We start from the raw sequence: 22,982 nt of genomic DNA, 5'->3' as shown, positions 1-22,982 counted from the left end.
AAACTTGGAAATGAAGAATTTTCAATGAACCAATCCAATAAAAACAAATTTCAAATGATTTAATATATTTGATGACAACTGTAAAGCGAGTCATATGTTCAAACAAAAAGTAAAATCTTAAGCCGATCTATATAGGATTTTCAGTTCTTGACCTTTCAAAATTGCTAATGTATGAGTTATATTACGACAAACTTAAGAAATATGATCCGGAATTGAATCTATGTTATATGGATAAAGATAGTTATTTTCTGGAAATGAAACGAGATCCTTATAAAATTATGAAAGAAAATATAGATGAGTTTGATACGAGTAATTATCCAAAAGATCAGGAATACTTCACTAGCAAAAACAAGAAAATTATAGGGAAATTCAAAGACGAGCTTAATGGTGAAATATTAAAATAATGTTGTGGATGGAGATCGAAAATGTACTCATACAAATATATAGATAAAAATCCAGTAAGATGTAAAGGAATTAAGAGAAGCATTGTAAATAAAACAATAAATATCGATAGTTTAAATAGATGTTTGATCGAAGATAAAGAAGAATTTAGAGAGATGACAGTAATCAAAATCTACAATCATGCGTTGTACACCGTTACCATAAACAAGTTAGCACTGAGCGGTAAAGATGATAAAAGAAATTGTACCGAATGGCTATAAAAAATGAAGCGAAATCTGATATATTAGATGAATTAAATAAACTTGGAAATTTTGACGAATAAATGGCAGATGATTTGATTCACTGTCACAAATGTAAGAAGAAAACAAAAAATATAGATTCTAAAATTGTTCAAACTCAAAGCAGATTGTATAGAATTGCAGCAAAATGTTCAAAATGTAAGACAAATAAAAGTAAGTTTATAAAGAATCCAAATGAAAAGCAAGTGAAGAAAGAATTGAAGAATAAAGAAGAAATATATATTGAAGCTAGAGAAATTCATGCACCCGTACGAAAAAAGTTTAAAAGGAGAAAGATTATAACCTAAGGAATCGATGATTTATGGGCGGCAGATTTAGTTATAATGTCTAATTATTCGGATCAAAATGATGGATTTAAGTATATGTTAAATTTTATTGATACTTTCTCAAAATATGCTTGGTCAAGAGCGATTAAAAGAAAAAACGGCAAGGATGTTTCAAAAGCCTTCGAAGATATAGTAAAAGACGCCATAAAGATCAATCATAAACCTCCAAATTTACTTCATACAGATAAAGGTTTAGAGTTAAAAAATAAAGAATTTATTGATGTTTTGAGGAAATACATCATTAAGATTTATCATACTGAAAACGAAGAGAAATGAAGTATTGTAGAGAGATATAACAGAACTCAAAATGAGAGAATGAAAGTAATTTTTGAGATTAATAAAAACTTTAAATGGATTGATATTCTTCAAGAAATAGTTGCAAATTACAATAATACCGTTCATAGTACGATAGAAATGAAGCCTAAAGACGTAGATAAAGATGCAGAAAAGGAGTTATTGGAAACTGTTTTCAAGTATGTTCCACCAGAAATTCACACGAAAACTACATTTAAAAATTAATGATCATGTAAGAATAGTAAGTAAAAAACAAAAATTTTCGAACAAATATAAGAGCAATTGGTCAAGAGAAATCTTTGTGATTTATCAAATTAATAACACAAATCCTGTAACTTGTAGCATATAAGATCTGAATACGGAAGAAATAACCGGAAATTTCTATGAATATGAATTGAGAAAGGACAAAGCTGTAATTTTTTCTATATAAATGAAGTCTCAAAAGGAATTTACATAGTGTCAAGAATTTAAAGCTTTTGCAGAATTTTCTAAAAATAAGAATACCAAAGATGGATTATACTATTATTGTAAGGATTGTAATAAGAAATATAGAAAATAATTATATGATAAAATGAAAAAATTTTCTTTGGAAGAGAAACAATGCACACGATGTAAAATACTTAATAATATTTCTGAATTTAACAAATGGCATTGTAGTAAATATAAAAAAACAAAGCACATTGTAAAGAACGTATTAAAGGAATCTTTGCTAGACCAGTTCATTGCGTATGTGGAAGAGAAATTCGACAATTCTATAATCTTAAAAGACATTTACAAACAAAATATCATAATTCAAAATTTTAGTAAAATTTAATGACATTATCATCGTGTAATTTAGATATTTTTTAAATCAGTCGAGATTCTTAGTATCATATTTTTAGTAAAAATAATTTTTGATTTCTAAAATGACTCCATTTAGATAGAAAAAAAACTCAGCTAGTAACTTGCAATCTTGTAGCGTTTTTAAAGCTACATTGATTTATTTTTTTAATTAAAACTTAAATTAAATAAAAATTTTGGCAAACTGGACACTCAAAAATATTTTTAAATATAGTCCCCAACAAAAATCCGGACATGTTTAACCACATGTGGCAGAAACGCCATGAGGAAAGCCAAAAGTACCATGCCAAGTGTACTAGTAAATATAGAAAACACAGTTAATGTGAAATGTTTGTTAGACACTGGAAGTACACTAAGTTTAATCAGTGCGAAACTTTATAATCATTTAAGGGAAGCGAATTTAGTTAACAAATTGTTAGAATCTAAGGTACAATGTGTTAGTGCTGGAAACCAAAAATTAAATGTACTAGGAGAAATAAATTTTAAAATTAAGATTGACAACTTATCCTGGAAGGTTAATCTAGTAGTAATTAATAACTTATCACAATGTGGAATTTTAGGGGCTAACTTCATTAAATCAACTCGATTGTTGATTGATTTAAAAAACAATGTGTGTAGATTTGGTTTTAACTTGAACAAGTCAGTGCATTTAATTCAAAACACTAGCTCTAATGTGTTAAATATAAATAATAATTATAAGATAGGGAGTTCCGAAGTTACACAGCAAGTATTAGAAATCATTGAAGAGTTTCCTGAAGTTTTTTCTGAACATCTGGGGAAAACTCTTGATTTCGAGTACAAAATCCAACTAAAGGATGATGCTATTGTCAAACTGCGGCCTTATATCCACTTAACCCTCTGAAGATGGTGAGAATGAAGGAGATCATCGGCGAGCTACAAGAACACGATGTTATCGAGCCAAGCCTAAGTGAGTACTCCAGTCCGGCCTTTTTGGTGGGAAAGGAACCCGGAAAAGAAAGATTGGTGATAAATTATAAGGAATTAAATAATAAGATTGAGGCTGTACATTTTCCAATTGGGGATCTCCATTCTTTATACCCGCATTTAAGTGGTCACCGCTATTTCAGTATCATTAGACTTATCAAAAGCTTATCATCAAATTAGATTAGCTGATGAAAGCCAAAATTTGACAACTTTCTCTGTGCCATTCGGTAGTTATAAATTTAAAAGATTGCCATTTGGACTTCTTGTAGGCAGTGGCGTTTTAACTGCTTATTTAAATACAGTGCTTGGACACTTAAAATTTAAATGTGTATTAACATAATTAGATGATATTATAGTATACTCAAAGGGTTTAGATGAACATTATGCCCAATTAAGGGAAGTTTTACGTTGTTTGAGGAACCATAACCTGACAGCAAATGTTAATAAAGTTAAATTTTGTTACAAGGAAATAAATTTTCTGGGGACACATTGTGAGTGAAAATAAATTAAAAATTAACCCAGAAAGAACTGTAAATATTCAACAGTGTAGGAGACCTAAGAACAAAAAGGACATTGCGCGGTTTATAGGAATGACGTCCTATTTTTCTAAATTTATTGAAAACTATGCGGACATAGCGGCTCCTCTGAACGCTATGAGGAAGAAATGTGCAGTGGACCGAAGAGTGTGAAAAATCGTTTGTACAGTTAAAGAATAAGATATCTAATCCCCCTGTGTTAGCTATTCCTGACTTTAATAAAGAGTTCACCTTGCAGTGTGATGCGAGTGACAGGGCTATAGGAGCTTGCTTATTGCAAGAAGATAACAATAAGAACTTAAAACCTGTGGCTTATTACTCGAGAAAATTTACTGAAAATGAAGAAAAACTAAGTACTTACCACAAGGAGGCTCAGGACAGTGGTGTGCCCAATAAACAAATTCAGGGAATTTCTCGAAGTTTAACTTGTACACTGATAACTCCACACTTTCTTGGGTCTTGAGCAACCACACTAAACTAGGGAAACTTGGTATATGGGTGGAAACAATTTTATCAATTCCCTTCACTGTAAAGCATATTAAGGGGAGTGATAATGTGACTGCAGACTGTTTGTCACGGCTGTTTGATGACAATGATGAGGTTAATGGAGAGGTGTTGAAAGAACTGTCAAATAATTCTGCTGTAAATGTGTGTACAAATAGTGTAGTAAATGTAACTTGTAATGTAAATAACTTCTATCCTTTCTTAACCAAAGATTTAGAATTGGAACAGAATAAGGACGAATTTGTGCAAGAAACAGTTAAAAAAACATTAGTAGTGATGATGAGCGCAAAGGTTTTTGGGTAGAAAAAAGAATTTTATTTTATAAAAATTCGAGATCTAAATGCCCTAAAATAGTTCTCCCCTAATCTATTTTTAAGGCGGTCTTTGATTATTATCATAATAGCCTAAGCGGGGGGCATTTTGGAGTTAATAAAACATTAAGGAAAATTACAGCGGTGTTTTACCATCCTAATCTGAATGAGTTTGTGAAGTTCAATGTTAAAAGGTGTTCTATTTGTCTTAGCAGTAAACCTACTAACTGGAGGGACCGTGGTGAACTGCATGTAAACATTCGACACGTCCACTACAGAAAATCTACATGGATGTATTTGGACCTCTAACTAGATCTTCAAGACAGAAGGAATACATCTTAATCATGGTGGACGACTTCACAAAGTACAAATTGGATCGTACCTCTCAAGAAAGTAAATTCAGGTATGGTGTTGCAAGCTTTAGAGAGTAATATTTTTAAAAACTTTGGTTTGCCGGAAATTATTGTGAGCGACAACGCTACTTACTTCACCAGCGAGAAGTTAAGGGCAAATCTTTTCAAATGGGGTGTGAAATTAATCACTACAATCCCGTACAACCCCCAGGGTAACAAATCTGAAAGATATTTAAGAAACTTAAATTCAATTTTGACTTGCTTGTATAGTGATTGCAAAAGGAACTGGGACTCTGATTTAAGTAAAATTCAACAAGCAGTTAACTCGTGTGTGAATGACAGTACTGGGTATAGCGCATATTCTTTAATGTTTAATTTTAAACCTAACAATGAGTTGGATTTAAAGTGGAACTTGAAATCAATTTTTTGAAAATTTAGTGCCAAAGAGAAAATGTCAAAAATATGCGGAGGCGTTGGAGAATTTAAAATAAACAGTTTATTAAAAATTCGAAGTTAAGGCCCTATAATAGAAACCACCGAAAGTTTTAAAATTAATGATGAAGTGTTTTGTAAAATACCTGGACACAGAAATAAATTGGATAGGAAATTTGACGGACCATACAAGATTGTGGTTATTATCTCAGAGAACAGTTATATAATACAGCACACCAAGGACTTGAAAATTTTGAAAAGAGTGCATTTACAAGATTTGAGACCCGCTTAAGTGAAATTTAATTGGAACACTTGGACAGGTAAGAACAATTGGACGATTTTTTTCTTTCAGCATAAAATTAAAAAAAAAACCATATTAAAATGTCATAATTGAGTAACCATAGGCCAAGTCAAGGTTTTGTGTTTTCTTTTAGGTATTAAAAGAAAAATGGGATTTTTATGACATATAAATAAATATTTACATGAAAAGGATAATTTACATGGCCTCAGGACTTTAAAATTAAGAAATTTAGTATTTATTTAATAATAGTGTCTAGAACCATTATACCGTCTGATATTAGTATATAGACATTATATTATTGTTGTACTAACGTTTCCTTCTTGTGTGTCCAATTTCATGTTGATATTTGTTTATAGTGTATGAATGAGAGAAAGAAATTTAGGTCAACCCCTCCCCTGTAATCCAATGTAAATAACGTGTTCGTAATTAAATAAAGGGTCTTAAAATATTTTAATAAAGTTTATGAAGGAAACAATGAGCAATCTTCGAGTTGGATAAAAATTAAAATTTTTTGAAAACGAAACGAGACAAGCTCTGAAATTCCGACATAAATGGTGACAAAGGGGACTTATTTCATAGTAAGAGTGAATGTTCTGTTTATATGTGGAATGCTGTGGAGGTGAGATACGGAACAACACTCGCTATCACTGGTCACACCCGCGGACGGCGCGCCGGCTACAACAGCGAGGGGTGGTGACCTACACGACGGATCCATGGGACCGTGAAGACGAGCACTCACTGACTGAGGAAGCTGCTGTCCATACATAGACGTCGCCAGGAGGAGACCGGAAAGGACAAAATTCCTTGGACTGGGAACGACTGGTCAACTATAGATATAGTAAAATTAGAGTTGTGAGGGTATTAGGGTTCGCTATCTCGAGTCATTGTCCTACATACATTCCTTTGATAACGGCCAACTATTATTTGTGTAACTGTTCTGTCTGTTCCAAAAACATTGGTGGGTTAACTAAATGATGTACGTTTTAAAAACATTTTTTAATTGCTAATTGGTGTTAAATTTCTTTTATTAACTGCAGGGCCCGTATTTATATTATTAAGTAAAGGAGGGGGAGTAATGTAGCGTTTTTAAAGCTAAATTGATTTATTTTTTTAATTAAAACTTAAATTAAATAAAAATTTTGGGATCGAAAATATTGGGACTTAATTTTAGATTAGATTGTGAAATTGTCAGTGTAAAATCGAACATGTAATCCTTTGGCAAGTTAGCACTGGTAGTTTTAAAATTGTTAGGATGGCAGGTTGACTGCCTTGAATTGATTAGAACTTGCCTTCTTGTGAGTATTGTTCTCCTGGTTTGATACAGCTAGGACCAATGGAAAGCTCCACGGATGTCCTGCAAAGGTGATTGGAAAGGGAAGTATTTAAGCGCCGCTCATAATTTTCGCCCTTCTCTTGGTTATTTTCGTGAGTAAAGTTAATTGCAGTGCGCCGCTTTTCTTAAATTTTTTTCCGCGAGTGATTTTGAGGTAAGCACCACTTTATTGTACGTTTTATTGAAATAGTCATCCTGATCTGATTTTAAATTAATTTTGTTGTCTTTTTTATAGGAAAGAATTAAATTCATAGAAACTACAGAGCAATCTGAATAACTTATTCTCGAAGAACAATAGAGCATAATAGAATCGTACAAGTTACATTTGGTTCATGCTTGCAAGAGAAGTGAATTAAAATTGAACTTTGTTAATAACTTTAATTGAGATTTGAAAAGGTAGTAATTTATTAATCTTTAACTGGAACTGTTTTATTGTGAATTATTAATTGAAAATTATGAATTATTAATTGAAAATTAATTGAACTTTAATAATTGTTAGAGAGAGACTTGTAATCTGAATTGCAGACACTTGAAAGTTAAGGTTCAAATAGTGTAAAGAGAAGTTGAAATTTTTATTTTGAATTTTGAGTGAACTTAGAAGTGAACATTTTTATTTTTATTATTTCAAAGTGGTATTTCATTCTAATTTTAAAACTTTATTATTTTATTTTAGAAGAGAGCTCTGATTTTTAGTTTGACATATTTGATTAATATTTTTATTTTCTTGTCAAAGGAATTTTTAAATTTACAAAAAGGTTTGTCAATTCTTTGTGGAAAATAGAGTGATAAAAATTCTGAAACGTTGAACTTATTATTTTGCCAGTTAAAAATAAATCCATTGTTTTTATTTAGAACTGTGATTTTTATTTTAGACAAACCAGATAATATTTAATAGTTAACAAATTTAGTAATACATTGTACTTATTACTAATGAAAAAAATATGTTTATATCGTCTTGGATGTATTATTGATGATTTAAATATTAATACTCTGGAATATTAATATCAACAATCCAAGTCGTTATAAATCTTAAATAAAATTGTTGTTTTACTCTCATTATTCAGTAAAATTTCCTTCAGAGTCTTGAATAGTCAGAACGAGTTTTGTAATTCTTGTGTAATATTTGTTCTAATTGGAATATAATCGATTTCATTCAGTTTTTCACTGATTTTTTATCCATAAGCAACATTTAGATAAAAAGTTTACAATATTTCAGATTCTTTGTGTAGATGTTCTGTATGATTTTCAAAACTAGGTTCATCGAGATTACAATGTACTTCTATTACATCGAACAGTCTAAATTTTGGCGTTTTATTTTCCTAAATATACCTGATTTGGCTCAATGATTTCTTGAACAAACCCTAATAAATCTACCATAATTGCTGAAAGGTTATTCTTTACTGGTCGTGTTTATTTGAATTTTGTTTAAAAGAGATAATTTATTTGCATTTCAAACTTGTTTTCGTCAAAGTTTAAAGATTTATCTGATTGTTTGAATGTTTTCAGATAATTTTTAACGGAATTTTTTATTTGATCAAAGGTATAATATCCTTTGTTTAAAAACCATAAATATTTTGTTATGTTCTTTTCACTAAATCCTATACAATAAGAAGAACTTTCACTAATATTTATTACAAAAATTATCAGAATAAAAAACTACTTAAACCAATAAAATAATTTGATTCTTCATCTAAATGAATAGGATGTTCTAAGTTTTAAAACTAATTTAGAGCTTTCTGAAGTCAATTTGAACAGTTTCATTTTCGCTAATTTAAATGGAGAAATTTTTTAAAGGAAAAAGATCAGATAAAACTACAAAACTTTTGAAGAAAATAAGAAAGATCAACCTATCAGATTGTTAATTGTTGGCTCAAGTGGATGTGGAAAAACAACAACTTTATTATTGAATTTCATCTACAATAGGTTGATTTCTTATTAAAATTTGTATGTTTTTTAGTAAATCTTTGGAAGAAGACGCATATAAAAAACTGCAAGAAAGATTTGAAAACTTATTCAGAAGAACTTAAGCAAAAAATATCACATGTTTATGTTTCTGATGATATCGTCTCTTTAAGCGAATGTAAACCGAATTCTTTAATCGTTTTTGATGATTGTATTTTGGAAAATCAGGATGTTATTAAAGAATATTTCGTGATGTCTCGTCACAAAAAACATATTCTTATATATATATATATTTCCCAAATCCTTTTTCAAAGGTTGATAAACAGGTTATTGGAAATAATTTGAATATTTTGTGTGTTTTTTTTGAGCAAGATGATCACTATACCAGAAAAATTTATAGCAACTATATATGGGATCGAGAAGTCGAGCGAATGGGAACAAACATCATTACTTCCCTATATAAAAAAAATTTGTTCAATTAAATTTTCGTCTTACTAAATAATGTAAGTTCTTGAAAGAGTTAAATGAGGTTGGTGAATTCAGGTTTAAGGAATATAAGAAGTTCAATGAATTACAAAAAAATAAGAAATATAGAATTTTAAATTTGGAGAAAATGAGATAAATTTTGGATGACAATAATTGCAAAATTTGAATAATAAAGATTTTTCATTAAGATTCCGAAGATTTTTCATTAAAACAGCTTAAGAAATTAGAAGCAAACATTGAACGGTATAAACAGATATAGATTTGCTTATTTTTCATTCGTGATTTCTCAGATTTGTTTATGGTGCATTTAACACGCTTTTACATTGAATTTCGGTTGGCTCCAAAAGTGGTCTAGAATTGGCATATTCATATCTACTTATATACAGGGTGTACATAAAGTCCTGCACTGGTATAATATTTTCTAAACGATTAAAACAGATAAATGAACAAGATTTGGTACATCAATACTACACCTAAAAATCTACTTTTTGAAGGAACTATCAGTTTTCTGTAATATCATGTGGACGTCCCGCAAGGAGTCGGAAGGAAATCTTAAATAGGAGCATAGGTCAATATGCACATCATTTTAAAGGGCTTATCTAGCAGAGTTTAATGCCGCAAACCGCACTCAAAAAAGATTGATCCAGTACAAAATGGCGGCTGTTCAAAGGTTTTACTTGGTTACATTTCATTAGTAGCCATAACCCCGGTAAAGCAAAACTGCAAACCAAACGAATACTGCAGATAAATACTACATTATGATTGTCAGTTGTACAGAAGTGAATTATGACGTAGGTTATCCTCAAGGGTTACAAATTTGGTCCTAATATATTGGTAACAGTGTTTAAATAGGCTCTTACGTCAAATGCCGTAGTGTGGGGGGTGCTCCGTTCCTGTTGAAACCAGATATTCTGGTTAATGTTTCTCCAAACATGTTTCGAATTGCTGGTGTAATTTCATTTTCTAGCAAACGTTAATATGATATTGCACTTAAATTTCCTTTCAAATAAAGAAAGGACCTACCAACTGGGTACCTATCACACCAAGCCAGACATTCACCTTTAGTGAATACTGCGTATGTGCTTCCCGCATCCCAGTGAGGATTTTCGCTACTCTAGTAACGTAACGGCAATTGTGCCTGTTTACACTTCCATTCAGCATAAATGAACAATCGTCTGAAAACACAATATTGTTTGCATCAATTTCGTTGCAATCTATTTTGGCCATCATAGTTTCACAAAAATTCTATACGTCGATCGAAATCAACTTCGTTGAGTTCGTGCACCAAATGAACTTTATAAGGCTTAAAATTAGACCCTTTCAGAATCTTTTTAACAGACGTAACAGAGATGTCATGAGTTTGTGTTGCTGAGCGTAGGGACTCTTGCGTAATTCTCAATAAATGAGTGCAATACATCTAAAGAGTTGCCTTCAGTTGTCGCAGTAGCGGGCCTTCCTGTCCTATGACGATCGGAAACACATCCTGTTTCCATAAAGCGTTGAACAGTTCTCCCTACAGTTGTTCTAGAAATTGGCTGCCTTCTCGTGAAAGTAGTCATGAAATAAATGGCATGCTTCCTCGTGTGATCGTCCGTTGTTTCCCCAACCAACCATCATAAGAAGTGTTATACGTTCACGTTCGTCAAGCAAACATAGTGTAGTTGAAGAACTACAAGCAATACGACAAACTCTTTTGTACTAAAGTGCACTGATAGAAAGGTTGGACAGCAACTACTAAAACAAGAAAACTAGAATAGCCTACTATGAATAGACTGGCTAATTGGAAAGTCCAAACTGCGACCCAAAGATAAGAGCTTTTTAATTGTTACTGTTATCAGGTTTTTCCCCGTTATCAATATATTAGGACCATATTTGTACCCCTTGAGGATAACCTACGTCATAATTCACTTCTGTACAACTGACAATCATAATGTAGTACGATTATTATATATATATATATATATATATATATATATATATATATATATATATATATATATATATATATATATATATATATATATATATATAATATATATATATATATATATAATTGACAATTTTCTCAGTTTTTACTTTCATATCACGTTTTAAAACAAAATCAAATATTGTGATCTGGTTGTTAACAAAATATATATAATTTGTTATTACACTTTGTATTGTGAAAAAACGCAATATTTTAAAACAATAAAGTTAATTAAAAAATATTGTTTTTGTTACTCTTGAGGGTTTGGTTAAGTCAGCTAAGTGACACTACCTATACGGTTTGCATTTTTTACGAAGGAAGATTGTTCCATTCCAGACTCACGGGAACCAGTAAGTATTTACTTTTCTTTCCAGGGTGCCCCTTGTCATGGCGAGAATTCTTCTCCGACAGGAAATTTTTCATGTATGTGGCTCATAGATAGAGCATTTTTTACAAACAGTTTTTTGGCTAATTCATCCCTTTTCATACGTCTCATGAATTTTACTTTTAATGCGTGAGGATTATCTCAATTTTGATTATACTCCAGTCTGTAACAAGCGTCCTAACATTAATCCGAAACGTGCAAGCCCAGTGCCCTCCGGCCCACTTCTACTACACCTTCTGCATTTTAAATTTTTCCAGAGGAACGTCATGTATTTTTTAGTTAGTTCTTACGTATGTATTTTCGCTTTAAAAAGAGCTTAACACTGTTTGAACCGAAACTCTTAAGATAGTTACAATTTTAGTAGGTTAATGTGTTTTAACTGGTGTATAGATGATCAAATGTATGAATTGACTCATGTATTGAGAGTAATTGATAAACTTTCTCTTGTTTTAGTTTCATTAAGAGGTTTCTGTCTAATTTTTATGACATATTGTAAAGCAAAATAATGTGAAAATTTCAACAAGTTTCTTCAAAGTTCTGTTGAACTGTTTTCAAACAGAAGAAAACATGGCTTTTAACAGGGGTGGTGTCTTGATTTTCATCTAAGTTTATCGGTTCACAATCAATGCCTCCTAAGTATTACTCGCTTAATGACCTTATAGAAGGTTGATATGTTTGATATTGGTCTATAGTTGATTTGAATTGGTATGCAGCCGCTTAGAATTTTAGATTGGATATTTTAGGGCTGACAGGAAATTGTCCAGTTTGTAAGGACGACCTTAGTGAGACTGCCTGAAGAAGCTGTAAGTGAATCACTGCAGTGCTTTAGAAGCTAAGCTGGCCTCAATTCCAGCAGATTTGGCCTTTAGATTTTTTATTATGTCTCCAATTTACTTTTCATTTTTATACTCAAAATTAAGAAGTGAAGGATTTTCTGTTTGTTTTGTGAAAGTTGCAGTTCTTTTAGGATGACTGCTGTTTTAGAAGTGTTTTCTATCTGCAAGACTGGTGGAGAATCGGTTTAAGAAGTTGGGAAATATCCAATGGGTTATCAGATTAGCGTTCTTTTATTTCAAGTTTTATTTGTGTTTTAAAGTTTCATGAATTTTTCTTTTCATTACCTACCACACTGCCTTTGATTTATTGTCTGCATTATATATGTGTTTTATAGATGAATGGTGGTTCAAACATTTTTAATGTTTTATCATCATTTTTTCAATTATTTTAGCCTTCATCTTATCTTGGGTATTTCGTAATGGCTGGTACTTATTTATGCTTTAATATACTCATCTTTGAGTCTAGCTACTTCTTCATCACATAAAGGTTTTTCTCTTTTTCTCTCTTTTCTTCTCTTTCTTCTTTTCTTCGGAAGTTTCTTTTTCGGACTGGAGGTTTACAATTCTATTGGTAATGTATTAATAAACGTATCGTATGCATCCTCAGCAGTTTGGGTATTGAAAACTTCCGTGCAGTCGTAATTTTGTAGTTGTATAGTTGATTAAATTTAGTTTTTAGTTAAACACCTGCACATAATATTAGGAATGGGGGGGGGGGGGGGTGGGGGGGGGGGGGGGTGGGGGGGGGGGGGGGTGGGGGGGGGGGGGGGTGGGGGGGGGGGGGGGTGGGGGGGGGGGGGGGTGGGGCCGAGTCTTCTTACCTACAAAGTATTAGCAGTAACCGGAGATCGTATTTTAATTATGTACACGTGGATTCTTATCCTCTTGGAATTAAATCGATCCCGTCCTATACAGCATGACTATGAATTTATAATAACCTAATTTTTTTAAAGCAATAATCGCCTTTAAATACATTTTAATTCCAAATTTAATAGTTTGTTATATAGTTTATAGTTCTAATTTACCTGTTGTTTAATATCTTAACACTCTTCAGGTATATAAACATGTAAATGTGTTACCTTAATCTTGCGGCGTTAATCGTTAGAAAAACTGAAATTATTTCTGAAATAAAAAAGATGTAGTGCATTAAATTAGTCTATATTACATGGTTTTAAACTACTCTATATTATATACGTAATTTGTGGCTGAAACGTTATTTCGGACAAACGATATGGCAACTACAAAAGACACAAACTATGTAAAAATTTGACTTCTTAAGGGCAATCAATGTGATTTCTTTACGCATTTTGTACTAAAGCAGCATTAACTAGATATTTATCATCGATTAAAGAGATCATGTAGAAAAATTATCAATTGTAATTAAAACTCTTAATGACCCAGGAAGTTACTAAAACTAACAAACTATTCTTCGCGTTTCAGCTGTTTCCGGTAGCTTTTGTGCTAATGACGAGGAAGACACAGGAGGCCTACCAAGGTGTTTTCATATTTTTTAAACAATTAATTCCTGATTAGAATCCGCAGGTCATTTTGACTGATTTTGAATTGGCTATGAGCAATGCTGCTCAGTTAGTATGGTCTAATGCTCGAGTAGCCGGATGCTTCTTTCATTTTGCACAGGTATATATAATAACTTAATATATAAGTTTAACTCTAATTATATTGTTTTATTATAACCATTCCTCGAGATAGTACCCCAAATTTAAGCTCAGAGCAGAGAGCGCTCTGTGTGTGCGTACCATTCCTTTTTTCTAAGAAACATAGAGACTAAATGACTAAAATTCCTTTTGTCCAACAGGGTTAACTGGACCTTTTCTTCGCAATGCGCTTTTTTTTGCTGTGCCTCTTTTATCGTAACACCTTATTTTTACAGTAAATTTTTAATATACTGTATAAAGGAAAAATGTGGACATTTATTATCTGGTGACATATAATTAGTTATATTATACAAGAAAAATTTACGTTTTTAGGCAATCTATCGCATGCACAGGCAGCTTCGCCTCCAACACTTAGTTGACACCAACGTAGAGGCTGCTAAGACTCTTCAGATGTTGATGTCATTAGCTTTGCTGCCTGCTGAAAGAATAGCACTTGGCCTCAGGGTCATAGCTCACTACTCAGTGCTGCACGGTCTGGCAGCCAGATTCAGAATACTGCTTCGGTAAGTTTATCAGGATGTTTGGTATTAAAAGCTAGGCCTTGGTGTTTTCTCGTGTGCTCAAAATCAGTTTATTGTTAGATTTCCTATATAATTACTCTGCTTCCAGCAATTTTCAAAATCTTTCCTTAGAAATTATCACAACTTAGGCCTTTTCGAGTAATTTTTATGCATTTTGGTACAGGTATTTTATGTTTTGTATTGTACATTTTTATTTCTCCAAGATATAGTCACAACAATATCGGTATGACAAATAATTGTTTTCGATTCTAAAAAACTATGTCATGGTAGAATTTCTTTTTTTATAGTTTATAGAGTATTTTATGTATATTGCAGCTATATGGAAAATTTCTGGATGCGGATGGTCGGTGCGAATCGATTTAGCGTGTTTGGCGAGCCGCACCAGACCAACAACGCTCTGGAGGCGTTTCCACAGCAGCTTATTAAGGGACAATGGGGCCACATCCTGGAGTGTGGAAGTTCCACGGTAAAAAGTCTTTTGCCGTTTCTTTAGACGTCCTGCGGACAGGTATAGATATACAGACAGATAGTAAATATTTATATCCTACCGGCAGACAAAAGAGAAGCTGTGCTAGCCTACTTGGTGATAGGTTTCAATGACGCTCAGCCAAATTCCATTATACAAATAATATCATAGATCTTATTCTTGTTTATGTAAAAAATAAAGTATCATCCAAAATTTAAAGCTTACGCTCAGCAAATGACAATAAAAGTGCGATACTCTTTTAATTTCAATCTTGCAACTAAAATAAATTTATGTTAATATTAAACAAATCGGGTTTATTTGCACTTTAAACATTACTTCGGCATTTGAACATTTATCTTGTCTTTCCAATTTATGTCTAAATAGACAATGTAGTATTGTAATTATAACTGATAGAACCAGAAGTCTACTCCTTTTTATTGTTATAGTAGTTATGGTCTTCCGTCTTCCGTTGCAGTCTTTATGCCTTCTCTAAGACATATTTTATACAAGTGTCAATAAACTGAGGTTGTTTATCTCGTTTCACAGATAACCTCAGGAAAATTGAAAAATGCTCAGTGACAGGACTACAATCGAATGGCTAATGGCGTACAGCATGTTCGCCTAAGAAGGCGTGCCTACGTGCGCCAAGACGCTGCAATACAACAGGCGTCAACCATGTTGATCCAGGGGAGATACAATGAGGCGCAGTTCCTAAACCGCGTGTCGAACTTTACCTTGTCGTTATCCGACACAATGAGAGCTGAGCGAGTGCGGCTAGCGGCAATCCCTGGCAATGATGGGCGCCGTGTAGCAGCAGCAGAACCAGTCATGCCACCACCACTTCTGCAAGCTGAGCAAAATCATCGTCCTGCCCCTGAGGTTTGTAAACTTACTGTTTTCGTTGTAATTAATTTTTGACACTTAAGGAGGTGTCATAATTATTACAGCAATTTCATATTTCAAATTGGCTTTAAAGGTTTGTGTATATTATATTTCAAGGAAAACTAATGAAACTAGAACCCTTTCTTTCTTTGGCATACTTTTGCATGTTTTAAAACTCATTCATACTCATTCCGTTGTATGTTACAGATACAGCCACGAGCTGACCTCCCCGCTGGAGATAGGGAACTTCCTCCTCCTGCAGCAGTAGTGGTCCCACCACCTCCTCCTCCTGCAGCAGCAGTGGCCCCACCGCCTCCGCCGCCTGCAGCAGTAGTGGCCCTGCCGCCTCCGCCTCCTGCAGCAATAGCCGTACCACCGCCTCCACCTCCTGCAGCAGTAGTGGCCCCACCGCCTCCGCCTCCTGCAGCAGTAGTGGGCCCACAACCTCCGCCTCCTGCAGCAGTAGTGGCCCCACCGCCTCCTCCTCCTGCGAGCAGTAGTGGCCCCACCGCCTCCGCCTCCTGCAGCAGTAGTGGGCCCACAGCCTCCGCCTCCTGCAGCAGTAGTGGCCCCACCGCCCCCTCCTGCTTCCCCTGCAGCAGTAGTGGCCCCACCGCCTCCGCCTCCTGCAGCAGTAGTGGGCCCACCGCCTCCGCCTGCTGCAGCAGTAGTGGCCGCACGCCCCCTCCCCCTGCAGCAGTTGTGGCCCCACCGCCTCCGCCTCCTGCAGCAATAGTCGCCCCACCCCCTCCGCCTCCTGCAGCAGTAGTGCCGCCCTGCCGCCTCCGCCTTCTGCAGCAATAGTCCGTACCACCCGCCTCCATCTCCTGCAGCAGTAGTCCCCACCGCCCCCTCCTCCTGCAGCAGTAGTGGCCCCCCTACCGCCTCCACCTCCTGCAGCAGTAAGTGGCCCCACCGCCTCCGCCTCCTGCAGCAGTAGTGGCCCCACCGCCTCCGCCTCCTGCAGCAGTAGTGGGCCCACCGCCTCCGCCTCCTGCAGCAGTAGTGGCCCCACCGCCCCCTCCTCCTGCAGCAGTAGTGGCCCTACCGCCTCCACCTCCTGCAGCAGTAGTGGCCCCACCGCCCTCCGCCTCCTGCAGCAGTAGTGGCCCCACCGCCTCCGCCTCCTGCAGCAGTAGTGGCCCTGCCGCCTCCGCCTCCTGCAGCAGTAGTCGCCCCACCGCCTCCGCCTCCTGCAGCAGTAGTGGCCCTGCCGCCTCCGCCCTCCTGCAAGCAATAGTCGCCCCACCACCTCCGCCTCCTGCAGCAATAGTCGTCCCACCGTCTCCGCCTCCTGCAGCAGTAGTCGTCCAACCGCCTCTGCCTCCTGAAGTGCAAGCAGCTGGCCCTGCTGTTGCGCCACCCGCTTAGGCAGCACCTGGAAGGTACTATGTAGTTTGTCTGATGGAGCGTGCTTCACACGTGGTCATGTGTGTTTGTGCGCTGAATGCACTGACAGGCTACCTACCTTCCAGGTCATCCCTCGTTGCCCTTTATGCAGGTTACAACAGCACTGAGATTTATAGAAACATTTTGGTAGCCTTATTTCTTAATAATTTTAGTACGGTTTATATTTTTAATTTATAGTGGACTGTTCCAATTTTGTTGAATTATTTAGATTTTATGTTTTCATTTTACTCTACATTAAGATATTGTACAATCTTTTTGTTATTTTGGGTACTTGTTTAAAAAACATTGTAAGTTCAATAATTTTTAATATTTTATATATAAACTTTACTTATGTATAGATTCTTATTTCTTATAGATTCTAATTTCAAATGTTTTTATAGCCTACGTCTTGATTGTTGTGTTCCACTTTTGTTGTATTATTTAGATTTGATGTTTCATTTTACTCTACTTTAAGATATTGTAAAATTATTTTGTTATTTTGGGTACCTGTTTAAAGACATTTTAAATCAATAATTGTTAATATTTTATATATTACTTTTACTAATGTATAGATTCTTATTTCAAATGTATTTATAGCCTATGTCTTGATTGATGTGTCCTAGACTTATATATAAATAAATAAATAAATATAAATATATAATATATATATATATATTATATATATATATATATATTTTATATTAAATTCATTTGTTCCTCAATGTATTGCCATTTATTGCCTTTTACTCTTTTTTTCAAAAGTACTATTTTAGTACTGCCATTAAACGAACAGACTTACAGACTTGATAAGCGATTCCAGCTTATCCAGTGATCGGCCGGCTATAATGGTGGCATTTTAACGTTTTCCCTATGAGAACAATGTTAAACTTCAAGCAATTTTACGAGCTTATATTTGATTGCAAAATTGTGAGGTAAATCTCATTTTAAAGACAAAAATACGCATCCAAACGCTGTTTTAAAATTTTTAATTATACAGTAGAATCCCGCCTATCCGAGGTAAATGGGACCGAGACTACCTCGGATAACGAAAATCTCGGATGATCCAGAGACAATGTAAAATAGGTTATACATAACAACAAACATGTTGTATTTTAAAGACCAGTATTACTTGGAGACAGAGATTTATAATTGGGAGTGGAGAGCTCAATGGCGCTATCGTTTTGCAACAATGTGATGATCTAAATGAATAATACAAACAAGTACTGTGGAGGGTTCGTGCACTTTTTTAAAGATGTAGTATTACAATGATGTAAAACTTTTGATGCAAAGACTATGTATTGATTGAGTATATTTGCAACTCATTTGAAAACTACCATGAAACCAGAGTCATTGATTTCGGCACTTATCGGTGTGATCAAAAAAGATTATGAGCCACTAAACCTAAGTCTAGTACAAGATTGAATATTTTCAAGATTGATAAACCGAGTACTCTTAATTCTGAAAAGAAAACATTGTGTATTCCCTCAATGTATATTTTAGAATTTGTGAATGTCCATTTGGTAGAAGGGGCTGTTATTGTGACACGAATGAATAACAAAATTCATGTTTGTCTACATAATATTATGCACGGGCTCAGCCTGATGCAATAGATAGGATATGCGGGCCCGCCAATCCGGATATCCCCGCCAGGCCTCGGCAGACCCGACTAAGCGATTGCTGAGACCACTTTGCGGTTGTAAATACGCGTGCGGGCAGCGCGGGCCTGACTGTGACGCGACCACAAACCTCGAGGTGCAGAGGCCTCTGTTCAATGTGCGATGTTACACAATCATCTCCTGCTCGTCCGCGCTGCTGACCTGCCATTAGCCCTCTCTCATGCACCACATCGTCCGCTCTGGCTGACCGAGTGACACACATTATATACACCGAATATTCAAAATAACTACCGAGAGCATAAATTATTTCATAACTTATGAGAAGGATAACAAGCTTTCACGTAAAATTCCTAATTAAGTGTGCTCATTTAATCCAATATATTAATTTTTAAAACATTATTATTTTTTGCAGCCAAATAGATTTCTACATTTTAATCATTATACAGAATTTAACTGACTATTCTGTTAATTAATTGACTATTTCCTTTAGGCATTTTCTACATATTCAATATTTTGAATCATTGGTATTAATTCCATATTCGACTCCCCTAAAACTATACAGTACATACTTTGGTTAGTCCTCACCAGCTCCAAACTTTCAGCGATTATCATGGCTTTATCTGCGAGGGATATTATAAGTACTATTGCTAACTAAGACAAGATTGATCTCTACTACTGTATGTATTGCTTTATGTAATATGGTAATATTGGATAGGATTAGTGGGAAACCGCCAAAAGATCAAACTATTAGGTACTTTATTTATTGGTATTAGGTAACAAGTAGCTGGAAAATGCATATAAGCTACAATAGATGAAAATGTGTATATATTTTGTATGCGGTTAAAGATGTTTCATCGTGGTATTGAAATTATACGAGTAACTTAAAAATAATTACCTACATTTGGGTAAATATCAATTACATTAGTTAAGTACTAATCAAAACTTTTAATTTAAAAGTAATTCTATAAAATCCAAGAAATAATATAACACAATATACGAAAATAATATTTCCTATTTACTGTTAATTTTACTACATTTTTCTTTAGAAGAAGACAATTTGACCTCTAAGTTTTTGTACCTATCTTAAATAGCTATCTCATTTCACTTAACGTAAAGTGTAGCGGAGTAGTACCGTTAGCGGAGGGAGGAGTGTGGAGCAGGGCGACCGTAATTTACTGTCGGCAGTAGGAGGAGCCAGCAGCCATCGCAACCTTGTATCCCTCCATGACTGCCCCCTCCTCACGATTCGGCGTTGAAGGAATGGGCTGTTTTCGACGTTGGCGGACTGAAGCTGATTCGGCCCTGGCGGACTGGTATGAATTCGGAGTTCGCGGATAGTTGAGGATTCTACTTTAAATTTTCCTATAGCACCGATAAATTCTATGATTCGTCCATCAACATCGAAGAGTTTCTACATCAGTCCGTGAGCTCCGAATTTATTCGACTCTATAGGGGTCTTTAATTTTCGCCTCTAAAAGAGACATGAGTCCGCTAAGACTGAATAACGAGACAGTCCGCCAACTCCGAATCCTCCTAGATTCCGTTAGTGCCGAAAATTAGAATCGTCCGTGAGCCTCGAATATTTTATGTCTTAGTCCGATAGCTCCGAATAATTTGCTCTCTACTCCGTGAACGTCGAACCATTCGGAGCTGACGGATAGTATATGCTCGTATACTCGTATATGCTCTGATTTGTTTATCAACAAGATGTTTTGGATACCGCTTTCAAAAAGTTCATAAGACAGTCTATTTATGTAGCAAAAGACAGATTGATTGCTACAAAGATTTTTTTGTCTTTATTGATAGAATCTTAGGTATTGATTTTTTTATGTTAATTGGATGGCAGCTGGTAAAATGCAAATATTATATTTTGTTACTGTCCTTGATATGGATTTTTGTTTTCAAATTATGATTTTCAATACATACATCAGTATCCAAGAATGTTAATGAATCTGGTGAGATAGACCGTGTAAATTTTAAAATACTAAATTTTATTAAGAGTAAAAAGTAAGTCGTTAAGTTTGTTGATACCATGCTGACATATTAAAAAATATCACCTGCACCAAGTTAGAGGTTTATAATTCTTGACTTGTTAAAAAATTCTTTTCGAATCGTCCCATAAAAAATATTGGCGTAAGAAGGAGCCATCCGTGTGCCCATAGCAGTTCCTTTTGTTTGAAGGTAATTTCAGTCTTGAAGTTTAAAATTATTGGGGGTTAAAATCGTGGTTATAATTTTAAGAATGAAATTAGTACTGCGTTTAGTATCGTTTGCGCGAGAATCACAGCAATTTTGTGAGAGCTGAGACCATCTCTGTAGTAATATTTGTATGGAAAGTTTTTACATCGGCAGTGTTCGTATTTAGGCAAGGGTCGATTAATTTGAGCTAATTTAATTTAAAAGTTATTAGTGTCCTTCATATAAGAAGGAAGTGTGTTCTTACAAACGGCTGTAAGGTGTAGTCAACATAATCAGATATCCTTTCCGTAGGACATCCATAGCTGGAGATGATAGGCCTGCCAGGAGGTGGTCTGGTAGGCATGTGTATTTTCGGTAAAGTATTAAACACCGGAGTAGTAGGATATCTAGGTGTGAGTTCCATGACTTTCTGAGACAATCCTTCTTGAGGACCATTGTTTATAAAATAATTTTGGATTTGTTCGTTATATTAACAGAATTTTTTTTAATAGTTTATATTTTGACTTTTAAATTGTTTCGCTGATTGCTATAGATACTTTGAGTGATATATATTATTTTTCCTCGTATATAAATAAATAAATATTTAACTTATTTTTATTTTAACTAAATGTCTAAAAGCGGTTCACCTCCATGCTTTAAATATTCTTATCAATGTATTAAAACATAAGCTAATTTGTTTGCTTGACCCTTTTTAAGTAATATATCTTGCGTAGTAATCATATTAAACTCTTGTTATAAAGGTAAAGTTTATTTTATTTTAACTAAATGTCTAAAAGCGGTTCACCTCCATGTTTTAAATATTCTTATCTAGGTATTAAAACATAAGCTACTTTGTTTGCTTGACCCTTTTTAAGTAATATATCTTGCGTAGTAATCATAATAAACTAATTGCACCTTTGTGTCCTAAAGTCTTATTTCAAAATATTATAACTTTATTGCGAAAAAATATGTATATATAATATATATATATATATATATATATATATATATATATATAATATATATATTATATATATATATTATATATATATATATATACATATTTTTTCACAATAAAGTTATAATATTTTGAAATAAGACTTTAGGACACAAAGGGTATATATATATATATAATATATATATATATATATATATAAGTAGATAATAATATGGGGGTTCCTGGCGCACTTTCGGAGCCGACCGAAAAGCAATGTAAAATACTGTTCAATGTACCATAAAGGAAAGCTGAGAAATAACACAGCAAAATCTCAATGAAAAATTAACCGAATCTACAGTCGTTCGTCTCCAAAAGCGATCGGTACATTACTATCTACTCTGTGGAAATGAAAAATTAAACCAAATCTATAGCTGTTTTGCTTCTACTTTCTTAAGCTGTGCTTTGTAAAATGTTGTCAAATCTGCTACGAATAAAGGAAAAATCTTCAATGACAGTCGAGGTGTGCTACTACAGACCCGACCATCACGATAATCGCTTCGCCTGCGTCATATCCGTAGTGATATCACGCCGTGAGAGGCGCAATCGTTGGTTTACAAGCACCATTTAGTTAAATAAATTTTTCTATCTAAATGGAGCGCGAAAAAATATCATGTCCGTTCTGCAAAAAAGAAATTTTAAGAAAAAACTATGATCGCCATTAAAATTCTAAAAGTCACGAAAAAACAAGCAAATTTACGATAATGAACTAAATTATTTAAGACAATGGGCTAGAGAAAATAAAAATTGCCGATCACGAAAACATGTTTAATATTGAGAAATTTACGTGAATTAAAGAGAAATTTCAA

The 22,982-nt window shown here is 34.3% G+C and overlaps 2 protein-coding genes across 2 annotated transcripts; both read left to right on the top strand.

Annotated features, from left to right (window-relative positions):
* The first annotated feature begins 13,904 nt into the window (after nt 1-13,904).
* On the top strand, nt 13,905-15,141 carry LOC124369603. The gene is made up of 3 exons (XM_046827653.1): nt 13,905-14,089; nt 14,440-14,630; nt 14,964-15,141. The coding sequence occupies exons 1-3, from the start codon at nt 14,021-14,023 to the stop codon at nt 15,139-15,141; spliced, it is 438 nt and encodes a 145-aa protein (XP_046683609.1). The 5' UTR covers nt 13,905-14,020.
* A 534-nt stretch (nt 15,142-15,675) lies between these two features.
* On the top strand, nt 15,676-17,367 carry LOC124369602 (leucine-rich repeat extensin-like protein 3). The gene is made up of 3 exons (XM_046827652.1): nt 15,676-15,993; nt 16,204-16,799; nt 17,196-17,367. The coding sequence occupies exons 1-3, from the start codon at nt 15,709-15,711 to the stop codon at nt 17,365-17,367; spliced, it is 1,053 nt and encodes a 350-aa protein (XP_046683608.1). The 5' UTR covers nt 15,676-15,708.
* The last annotated feature ends 5,615 nt before the right edge of the window (nt 17,368-22,982 follow it).

This window comes from Homalodisca vitripennis, chromosome X, assembly GCF_021130785.1.
Source record: "Homalodisca vitripennis isolate AUS2020 chromosome X, UT_GWSS_2.1, whole genome shotgun sequence".
NCBI classification, from domain to species: domain Eukaryota; kingdom Metazoa; phylum Arthropoda; class Insecta; order Hemiptera; family Cicadellidae; genus Homalodisca; species Homalodisca vitripennis.
This window is presented reverse-complemented; position numbering and strand designations above follow the sequence as displayed.

Coding starts and splice junctions, on each gene's coding strand:
- LOC124369602 (XM_046827652.1), top strand. CDS start 15,709: ATGGCTAATGGCGTACAGCATGTTCGCCTAAGAAGGCGTGCCTACGTG. Junction 15,994..16,203: donor ATCATCGTCCTGCCCCTGAG/GTTTGTAAACTT, acceptor TGTATGTTACAG/ATACAGCCACGAGCTGACCT. Junction 16,800..17,195: donor CTCCGCCTTCTGCAGCAATA/GTCCGTACCACC, acceptor CGCCTCCTGCAG/CAGTAGTGGCCCTGCCGCCT.
- LOC124369603 (XM_046827653.1), top strand. CDS start 14,021: ATGAGCAATGCTGCTCAGTTAGTATGGTCTAATGCTCGAGTAGCCGGA. Junction 14,090..14,439: donor GCTTCTTTCATTTTGCACAG/GTATATATAATA, acceptor TTACGTTTTTAG/GCAATCTATCGCATGCACAG. Junction 14,631..14,963: donor AGATTCAGAATACTGCTTCG/GTAAGTTTATCA, acceptor TGTATATTGCAG/CTATATGGAAAATTTCTGGA.